General features: G+C 42.2%; 1 protein-coding gene across 1 annotated transcript in view; it reads right to left on the reverse strand.

Annotated features, from left to right (window-relative positions):
• The window catches only part of LOC105455630 (nuclear hormone receptor E75), a 54,767-nt gene extending 49,532 nt beyond the window's left edge, over positions 1–5,235 (reverse strand). Inside the window, exon 1 of the mRNA XM_011699096.1 lies at positions 5,030–5,235. Within this exon, the coding sequence (XP_011697398.1) occupies positions 5,030–5,210 (181 nt within the window). The 5' untranslated portion in view covers positions 5,211–5,235. The remainder of the gene's footprint in view (positions 1–5,029) is intronic.
• Between the last annotated feature and the right edge of the window lie 6,316 nt (positions 5,236–11,551).

Genomic DNA, 11,551 nt, shown 5'->3' on the forward strand with positions numbered 1-11,551 from the left:
TTTTTATGGCTAGTAGCGCGGAGTCTTTTTTCATCGGTGATCTTCTAGACAACCTTTTTAATCGAAATGCATGAACTAGCAGATCTAGTCCAGTTCAGTTTCTTACTAGCTTTTGGACCAGCCAGACGTTTAAGCATACCTATATAATACTCACGGCTGATTCACCGGCGTATTCTCGACGTCCTGTACCTCTCGCGTTTATTTAAGAATGAAATAGTGTGTCATTATACCTTTTATATATGTATATAATATGTATATATAATTATCTATATAATATATATATAATATAATATATAATATAATATATATATATATAATTATCTATTTCACTGCAATCATAATTAATTAGAACAATTAAGAGAAACTACAATTTAAAGATAAAAAGCAATTAAATTATTTAACTTTAAAGAAAAACAGATTTTATTTAAACGTGTCTAAGAGTAAGTAATATTTTTAATGTACACGTAATTACACGTAATTACACGTTATTAGATAATATGATCTATATATAATCGTGGATTATTGTTATTTCGCATGTATTCAACCGAGATTGACAAAAGTGGCAGATGAATAGAAGCAGGTCTCAAAAAATATCATCATTGTCGTCATAGTAACATGAGATATTTTCGCTTTCAGCAGAAGGAAAAGGATTAAGTCTCGGGATGTAAGCGATAGTAAGAGGTGGGGGGCGAAATGGCAGCTTCGTCCTCGCCAAGCAGGGTGGAATGACCTCGATAGCGCAAATTATCCCGCCAAACGTACATAGGTAGCTCGTGTATATCCGTGTCGAGTGGCCCCGCGAAAATAGCAGAACCATGGAACCCGTCTCCGAGAGGTTGTGTGTCCTGGTGGGGGATATGATTATATCGGGTGGGAGAAACCGGGAGAGAAGGGCGTATCGAGAGAAAGGGGGGTGGGAGAGGGAGAGAAAGAGAAAGACAGATCTGCTGGCCTAGTTAGGGTGAGTGCCACCCTCGGCGGTCAATGACCTCGCGACCTCGACGCTCGCGAATCTCTCCCTCTTGCCTTTGGGGATAGACATATGGTAGTTCGTTAAAGAAGTGTGTGTTATTTGAGAGAATTTATCTGCAAGGGAATTGTATGGAATTCACTTGTTAATATGTGTCTCTTCACGATATTAAATATTTATATTTAACAGATAATTATTAGTCATATATATTACTTCAATTTTCAAATAAAAATTAATAAATAGGTATTATAAATCTCTATCTGAAATATATATTTCATTATGTTTTTCATATTTTTAGAAAAGTCTCATGCGAGATCAAATTGCATAGCATAACCGTTTGAAATGGACATTTTGTAACAGGAGTACTTTGCATTAAGCTCGTAGCAAGAAGAATGGAATTAGCGAGTTTCGAAGGGATGGGTGAGCTATGGAGGAGGGATGCATAAGTTGGGGTGGATATAATATCTGTAGCATAGGACGACAGGTTGGTAGAAATGCTATACTTAGCACTGAAGGGAGGGATGAACGATACCGGGACTGGTTGGTGGGTCAGAGTTCATTGGCCTCGAGGTTACCGGCCCTCCCTTCACCCCCACGACCTTTTCCCCCACACCACCCAAGTTCCGAGGGTTGGGGCGCGTGAGTAATCGCTCAGTTTGAATTTCCGTGAAATACTTTAGATCGTAAATGGTTATTCGTTTCACTTCTCGCTGATCTAATCGAACGAAATAAATGAAGTGTATACAGCTACGTTGGAAACGAGGTAGCGAAAAATGATGAAACGGCGACTATATGAGACTTTCGCTCAGTCAATTCGAAATTTCAACAAGATTTCGATTATTCAGCACGACATCATAGAAAATGTAACATATTGAAAATTTACTTTTCTTTTTTCTTAATGCGAACCAAACGAGAGACACGGTTCACCAGAAAGAAAGTAAGAGTGGTCTGGCTAGGAAGTTAAGGCAGCGGCGAAGGTGGCTCGTCCGGATGCCAATGAAAGGGAAATACGCGTACGAGAAATAAGATGACTCCCCTTTCTCTTTCTTTCTGTTTCGTTGTCATGCATTTTTCATTAGTTTTTGTTTACTCGCGCTGACTTCGCTGTATTCTGTAGTATAACAAAAAATAAATATCAAGAGAGACGTAATTATCTTTAATTGATCAGCTATTAAAAATATCATCTGCGACCGTTTTCTCTTATTGAAAGAGAAACCTGTCGCGGTTTTAAAACAGTTTGTTTTATTTATTAGCTTTTGAGATCTAGGCGAGACTACTGAGAGGCAAGTTTTCAGTTCTAATGGACTGATGTTATCTGTATCGAACCTCTTGACAAAAGCGTTGATATTTACTGCGACTAGCCAAACTGGGTCATCGGTTCCTCGAAGTATCACGATGTTCCCACTCCATACACTAATACAGGACGAGCGCGTCTCATGAGCGCTCGCATTACGCGGGGTGACCGAAAAAAATTGTCATTTTTGCTAGTGGTCGGCGAACTCGAGCGAACGTGCGCTTACTCGATAAGGGTTCCGAGCTCGCGGGCGATAAGAGTGCCGACATGATTTGAGGTTGTTCACCTCGGCAGCAGGAGGGAGCGAGAGAAAGGCAAACTGGAGGAGGGAGCGAGAGAAAGAGAGAGAAAGAGAGAGAGAGAGAGAGGGTGAGAGGAGGGGGAGGAAGGGAGAGTAAGAGAGAAAAGGAAAGAAAGAAAAAGATGCGTATGCATGTATGTAGAAAGAGGATGAGAGAGATCGTACTCTTATCGGGCTTCTCGTCAGTTTGGCGTAGGGACGTTGCGAGATTAGAACGACCCCGAGAGAGCAGCCCGGAGAGTCGACGAACCGGCCTCTGATTGGGCGATGTCGAGTCAACGCTCCGCTTAGAGGGTACAGGGTGGGAGAAGAGGGGAGGGAGAAGGTGGACTGGGAGAGGACACCGCGCATCAATCGAGGTCACTGGGGACCGGGAGGAGGCCAGGCCATTGCCCGCGCGTCTTGCTTTTGAGGTTAGCCAACAGTCGGCACAAGCGCAATTAGAAAATATTCAGCCAAGGATGATTTTCTTATTATGACATAGACTTTCTTTCGTTAAATTTAGGTAGATCTCTATTTTTTGGTCCTAAACTCTAAACGCACTGGCATAACACTCTGATTCGCGAAATAGTTACTCTTGCTGCTTTCGCTTCAGGATTTTTAATAATGCCGACTTCGGATGAATGTTGAATAATGTGTTGATTTAGAGACACGAATTCTGAAATACTTTTCACACCTAAAGGTAATTAAAGTTCAGAGGTCATTCGATAAAAAATTCAAAACTAGGCTTTACATGTGCTAAGCGTTGAAAAATATGAAATGTGAATATGATTTTATATTTAAAAATGGAAAAAATTTTTTGAATTGATAGTACATATAATTTTCACACGTAAATTATTTCGCGTTTTAAATGCAGCGCACATAGTACGTGCATCTAGCAATCATCAGAATCAACGGCCCATCTCGTGTACGCGCCGCATGCGGTAGGTCAGTGCTCCGGAGATGATAATAATGATGCACCGAGCGGCGAGAGAATGACCACTCGCGACGTACGAAGAAACGGTGAAAGCATTCTAGCAGCGAGAGTGATCACGGTCCAGCGATGCAGCTAGCGCTGGTACTTTCTCCATGTATAGCGTAGTCGGACTGGAGGAACGAGGATGAGAAAGTAGGGATGAGAGAGAAAGAAAGAGAGGGAGAAAAGAGAGATTGCGGCGAGAGGGACTCGTGAGTAGGTAGTTTACCGCCGTAATTCACTATCGTGTGCGGTTACGTAACGAAGCCCACGCCGACGAGAATTCTCAGCCGATGATAGGCCGATGGTGGCGTGTATACGTACGTATGTACGTCACCAAAGTACCATCGCCGCGCCGCCTTCATCGTCGTCGTCGTCGTCGTCGTCGTCGTCGTCGCCGTCGTCGTCGTCGCCGCCGCCGCCGCGGTCGCTGCCGTGCGCTCGCTCTCTCGCGAAGTCACGCGTCACGTATGCCTCTCGTTGTGTGTACGCGTATGTACGAGAGAGAGGTCCGGCCAATCTTCGACGCGCCGACGAGACACCGTCGGCTGTGGTGGTGACCTTCGCTAGTGGATGTAGGTGGGGAGCTTATAGTCGTCGAATAGCTAAACTGGGTGGGAGAGCTACCGGGTAGTGGGGCAGGTGGGGGAGACCCAGTTGAAGTTCGTTGAACCGGCCCGACGGCGATTGGCCACACGAGTCGCGGAGTTCACCAACGGCTCTACTTGGCGAACGGCGGGACGGGGAGAGGGACAGAGGGTCGGACTGCTCGGTTAATTTCATCTTGCCCCAGTTACGGGGCAGGCAGGGTGAACGAACTAGCCTCGCGCCAAGGCCCCGTCGACCTACTTTCCTGTCGATGTCGGGAGAGAACGAGACGGCAGATCGCGAGCGCGCGATTTGCCAAGAGAAGGAGAAGCGAGATGGAGAGTGAGAGAAATAAATGGTAGGAAGACCGCGAGGGGGGGGAGAGAGAGAGAGAGAGGGATAAAGAAAGAGAGAACAGCGTGAGAGGAGGAAACGCCCGCGCGTGTGTATGCGTGAAAGAGGGTGGGAGACTCTAGAGAGGTTCTCGTACTATCTAGGCTAGTGCCGACACACCGCGAACAAGAGGTGTGTGTATGTGTGTGTGTGTGTGTGTGTGTGTATGCGCGTAGAGTTGGGTACAGCCAGGCGGGGAAGGGGGAGAAACGAGAGAAGAGGGAGATAGAAAGAGACGGAGAAAAATTGCCGGAGCGCCGAGTGGAAGGCCGCCGACCGAGGGCAACGAACTCGGCCTCGTCCCGGGCCCCGCGACCTACATTCCTGCCCGCGCTGGAAAGTGAAAACGCCTCTTTCTCCATTCCTTCCTATATGAATAGCGATCCGTGTGTTACGTTAGGAATTTCCGCTAGCCCGTTAGGTGCATTAGCGGTTAAGGCTTTAACGAACGACGCGTAATGTAGCGCGGTTGGAGTTACTCGTCCAGAGGGGCGAACTCTCCCTTTCGTCGGGTCGTCTTTCACTTACCGGCCAAGACGCATCCCAGAAGATTCTCGCTGTCCTGCGGACCGGTCCCACGGTAACAATTTCGCGTTGATTGTTCCTTGTCATTCTCGTGGGGCTCGCCCGACGGTGAGAGAATGTCCGATGCCGAGGGTTGTTGCTCCTCCGCCGCGGTACCGCGTGGTTTGACCTTCTGCACAGTCATCGCCCAAGCACCGGAAAAAGTCGCGAGTTTGCACCCTCTCGATAGGCGCGCTATATCTCCTCGGCGCGTGCCTCCAGTTGACGCATCCACCCGAACGTAAACAACGAACAGTCGAGGAACATGCCACGCCGCGGGGGGAACATGCGAGTAACGCGAGACTGTCCCGTTCTCACTGACAGCAACGGTGGCAAGTCAGATATCACTTGACGAACCCTTAACGGTATAGCCACGCACTTGTTCGCTGCGATCTTTGCGATGATCGGCGATTTTTTGTGATTCAGAAATCGATGGAGTCGATCACTGTCCTTTTCTCGATCGCACCGCTTCTCGTTGGACGATACACCGGCGTGTTTCGCGTTGCTGTATGTTATTGCCGCCGCACCGTAGCTGTCGGCGCGACCGCGTGGCTCTATACCTGCAAATCGGCTGATCTGCGCTCGTGGTTCGTTGATTAGTTGGTGTACTGTGTGTGCCGTGCGATGCAGTACGCGAGTGAGTTCCTCGCAGCGTGGTGTGCCGCCGCACCGTGGCGCCTGCGCGCCGAGCCGCCGGAGATCACCGAAGTGCCACCGCTGCGCGTCCACCCCGCGCGCTCGATCACTCGCTCTCAAGAATTAACTTTTGCCTCGATCCAAGAGATTTGAATTGCGATTAAAGAAATTAGCTTGTTCATCCTTAGGTCGGATGAATCATTTTCTTTTTCGCAAGATCTTTCTATTTTCAAAGATCGAAAGTCAAACATCAGAGCGTGATAATATAAACTCGAATATGTAGATATTTCAAAATAATATTTCTAGATTTATATATATTAATCAATCTATAACTCTTAATTTATTTATATATATATATATAATCAATATCTGTATTTATATTTATTTATATTCGTAATTTGCTAAATTTAGGATTTCTATATTTATTAATAGATTAGAAGAATTCCAACGTGTAGTTCGTAATCCTTAATAATTGTTACTTAATCTTAATAATCGTTTGAAGGAATATATTAAACATTTTGGATGAATTTACGCAGATAGAGAAACGCGTTATTCTTAGAGCAACAGGACGTAATCAGAGTCGATCTTATCGAGTCGAGATTAAACCACAATTCCTCGGGACAGAACCGCTTTATTCGTACAGCCAATTGGCACGGTTGACCTGTCATTAGGATCAAGGATCTCAATCAGCAAACACTTGACCTAGGTTTTATTATGCTTTGACGATTCACCAAACTGCATTGTCCACTTGACGATATAACGAAAACTTGTTTTAAACTCCACTAACGAGATCAAAACGATTGAATTTTTCAATCAGTCAGTTTATCATATACAAATCTACGGGATTCATATAGTTCTTGTAAAATATTACATTTGTTTTACGTCTACATTTAAGTATAATCCGATAAACCAATTTTGAAGATTTGTAATTGACGTTAATTCAAGAGTTAACAAACTGTAATTGGTTAGGTTTCTTAAAATATAATAAGTAACTATGCAGACTATTGTTTTGTCCTAGAAAAATATATATTTTTCTTCTCAAAAATTGAAATCTCCGATTTAAAAATGCATCAAAAGGTTTGGTCTTGTTACGGCCCTGTTGGATGTGATATACAATCGGAGAATATAGCGTGTTCCCCTGCCAAGTTGTCGTTGACTCACCAACACTCAGAGAGTGAAAGCCGTTTAAACCCTTGCACTAGCGGATACGCGTGTGTGCGCGCGGCATGAACACGTGGGTTACATCGGAAAATACGAGTTGGATCACAGGTGAGTGGTGGGACCGAAGCGGACAACGGTGCACGGATGCCAGCGTAATCTAAGCGCAGTCGAGGCCTAACCTATCCCAACTATACCTGTAAATATAATTACGTAGTGCTCCGGAATATGTAACAGGAATAGCTTCGTTACATTAGAAGAAATGGCACTTCTAAAATGAATCGTGTAAACCTTATTGCACCAACAAATCGAGAAATAAAATTCTTCATGTTTAAAACAGAGTATAATTCTTTCAAAAGTTATTGAATTAATCACCTTGTGTATTTAATTAGAGATTTGTTGTCAATCATTAAGATTATGCGAAATTGTTTTTGGTCCTTTTTGTTTCTCGACTTTTTTAAAAAAGTTCTTTGATAGTAGCATCTAAAATTTGTAATGTAATTTACAACATTAAGGACTAAGTATGTCTATAAATAATTTTTCACCATGCGCAATTAAAAGTGCTATAGTTAGAATTAACAAACATATAATTCATAATATATAAAAATATAAAACATCCAATGTTCTGATGTGATCTATTCGATTAACTGCTCAAAAGGGATTATTTCGGACTAGATGCCACACGAACATTTATCATTATTTACAATTTCTTATGATTTACAGTTTTTGTGAAAAGAAAACTGTGCACTCAAGCTATACGATCAACGCTTCGGGCGTTATGTAGCAACTATATATAATGAAGCATAGAAAGAAATCCATTGCAGTTTGTTTAGCTGAATTCATCTCACAAGCGTGGTCCGCATATCGATGGCAGGAGACGATTTTATTGCGTTCTCGCAGGCCTACTTGCATGCAGACAATGGACAGGCTGAGATATGCAGTCGGTCAGAATAGATGTCTATGCAATGTCAGCTGCCCTAGCGGAGTTCGCGTGGGACACTTTCCGCGTTGCAATAGCTGCCCACCGTCCGCGAGAAATTTTTCAGGTGCAGTCCGCACCGTGATTGATTCGCGCGCAAGATAATGTCCTCGAAGTATAAACCAGTAATTACGAAACTTGCAGTCCACTCCCACGTGCGATGCTTATTGAGAAAGTGTGCATGGATGTCTGAATGTCTCGCGCCGATTACCGATTCGAAACTTACTAGCTTCCTTTCTATTTCTATTCATTTTACGAAGCCCCCGAAGCAAACCGGACTACTACGGCAGACACTTTTATCACTTCTATCACCCACAATTTGTCCCACGCCATGCATTTGCAATGTGTACTGCGAGCACGTCCCCGAGAACGAACGAGAAATAGATAAACACATAATTTGTAAATTTAGATATATAAATACATTTGTATCTTTAAGCACGCGCGAATAAATTATAATAGATATCAATAAATATATGAATGCAAATATTTTTTCACGCAAAAAAATGCACGAAATGATAGAACTATTGGATTTCGTTCTTTTTTCTGCCATTATCAGAATCGAATCGTTTTTTTCGTAGAATCTTTTCTATTCGCGCTGTTCGCATTGCAAGTTCTTAGAAATATTGAAATAGGAACGCTGAATTGACGATTGTTTAATTAGCAGCCAATATCTGGCACAGAATGTGGGTAACTAGGACTCGTACTTCTTTCGCAATGTAACTATAAGAGTGTAGGCTACCGAGGTAGGTTGACTGGAACGATTAGGTCGGGAAAGTCTATCCTACATCCAAACTTGGAAACGAGGCAAGATTATGCACGTCGATGAATAGTTTTGCATAGATTCTGTGCGATAAATAAACTTTCGGTAATGATAAAGTAGAGCTTCAGTTGTACTCAATATGTTTCATCCAATTCAACACACATAGTTAAGTCTTATATATGAATGCAAACACTATTTCTGTACCTTAAAACACAGTTATTGTGTTAAAAAAAATCCATAAATGCGTAATATATCTGTAGGCTATCTCATAATTCTCATGAGATTGAGATCTGTTCCTCAGAGAGTATTTCTATCACTTTCCCCCTTCTTCGCGCGCTCTTCACGACCAACATTGTTCGGCCTACAATTTTCCATTACACAATCGGCGCCATTCTCAATCAACAATGCGACATATACAAACGTATGAGCACACGCAAACATATAGCCGCACGGATGCCGTAGCGTAGCGCAAACAACAACAGTTTGACCAAGTAAGCGAAGCTCTCGGCATGTGAATCTGCAGACGTTGGGAAGAGCTGGCCAATGCACATTCCACCATTGGTTTGTTAGTCTATTACATCTGCGCGTACCGTGATAACCGTAACGTTCATGAAACTGCGGGTTCACAAATTGAATTTATTTCCTTACGCGCGATGTACTCTTGATCTGCTCTATTTAATTAATAGAAGAAGAACGCTTCCGTTAATAAAAGTCTATCAAATCGAACAAAATTAATCTAACGTATAGAAATACAAATATATAATCAATTTTATTTGTATAACTATTATGAATAAATGAATAAAAAAATAATTTTTCACAAGAGGAAAATATCCCAACAATTTGCAAAATAAATAAATATGTCATAAGATTGTATTTAAATTCTATGCATTGTGCTTCATTGGACTTGGATTGAAATTCCATTCACTTTTAAATGGCGCGCGTTCCTGAGCTTCAAATAGATCGAGTGTGGCATGAGCTTGTTGCATGGTCAAACGGCTCTTGTTGCCGGACGCGAAAAGGCGGCGATATAGAATTCAGAGAACCGGGCTCTAGCCGCCGAACGCGCCAGGAGAAAACAGAAGAGGCGAAGAAATTCTCAGAGAAGTAGATAGATAGATAGGATATGTCTCGCCTAAACTAGGCCGAAAGTGCAGAAAGCCAGACGTCGTAACTTCTCTCTACGTAATGCGTTAGCAGGCGTTACGTTATACCAGACGTTACGCTACCGGATAGTCGCCAGTCAGATAAAGTTCCTTCACCCTGGGCTGTCAACGGCGCGCTGTCGTAAGTGCGTTTTCACCGCCTCGCAACGATCCGCACCGCACCGTGCCGTGCCGCCGTGCACGTTTATCGATCGATCGAACCGCGGATTTATGCGACTGTCGAAATGCTGTACCAGCCAGTTTCGGTTGCACGGCGGTAGTAGCACTATCATTATGCCTGCCAATCTGTTCCGCTGATAAAAAGCGGCCGCCTTAGGTGGCCCGGATGATGTAGTAACGCGCCGTTAATTGTGACGAAGATAAGATATCTATTTGCGAAAGTCCGATCGAATTGTTCGACTATGAACTGATACAATACATGATTAATAGAATAAAAGTTTAACGTACCTTTAAGAAATATTATTTACGAGATAAACATTATTTATCCCGTAAATATTATTTACACGATTTGACAAGATAAAAATACTACGTTACGAGAATAATTTCTTAGCATCTCAACTGTAAGTTTGTCTTTGATAAAAATTTCATTTAACAATTTCATTTTGATACGCGGCATTATTATCTGTCGTACACATATATACAATTTTTATTCTACATTTTTAATTCTATTTTTATTATTTTATTCTTGTTATATCGTTGCGTTCGTTATCTCCGAACGTTTCCGTTTCACCTTCGAGTCTGCTTCGGTCATTTAATCCTAGTGGCTATTAATATCAGAGCGTGGTGTTGTCATTAATAAGAAGCGAATAGTAACGCGACATTATTACCTCGTAATACTTATAACGTTACACTTAATTTCAAACGCATGAAATCCTTTCACTGCGCACATAACGGTCTTCACGCGTTGCAATCGTCACGCGCACGCCTGCGCAAGAATAATAGCTATTTAAACCTACTCTAGAATTATTCGTGCAAAAGATACGTGTAAAATTTTCAAAAAAGTGCCAAATTCTTTTGAAAAAGCAGTAGAAAATATATTAGAGTTTCTAAAAAAAAAAATCGTACATTTATTTATAATTTATTTAAAACTTTATTGGATAGACAAAAATAAACTTTAATTTTTAATCATTGCACATATGTAATGTTATATATATATATATATATATATATATATATAATTTTAGTACAAAAGATAAAAAATGTTTGTATAAAATATTAAATTTAGAAGAATCTTTTTCGAATAAATATGAAATCGTCGACGAAAATGTATAAGCGATACGCTAATGATTTCGTCAACCCTATTAGTCGCTGTATTTATACTCGCGTGCAGTGTCTTATATTAGATACGGTCAAAGTGCAACGTCCTCCGTTCTCCGTCGTCGAGGTCGATCGCGCCAGCCGAGAGCGCGGCGTTGGAATATTCAGAGGCGGGTCACAGCATATCTTTGTTCGATGCGAAATACAATAAAATATCTAACTGTAAGGCGCAGGGATTACATTATCGCAACAAAATATTTGTAATAAATTTAAGTAAAATCGCGTGAAGGCCTCTCGAGAACGAGAAGTGAGTCAAGTGCATTTTTTTTTTGCTATAATAGTCTATTGATCGGTATAAGAAGCCTTAGAAGAAGTAACGTTTAATGCGGGGAAAAGGCAACCACTAGTTCGTTGGACGTATTCGATCCGATCTTGCAATCGACTGTGTAGCAATACATATATCGTTGAGCGCGTTAACTTCTACGCGGTCGAAAAGAGTGCACGAAAAAAAACTCTAAATCTAGGCAAAAAAA

The sequence above is a fragment of the Wasmannia auropunctata genome, unplaced genomic scaffold (assembly GCF_000956235.1).
Source record: "Wasmannia auropunctata unplaced genomic scaffold, wasmannia.A_1.0 LD335888.1, whole genome shotgun sequence".
Lineage (NCBI taxonomy): Eukaryota > Metazoa > Arthropoda > Insecta > Hymenoptera > Formicidae > Wasmannia > Wasmannia auropunctata.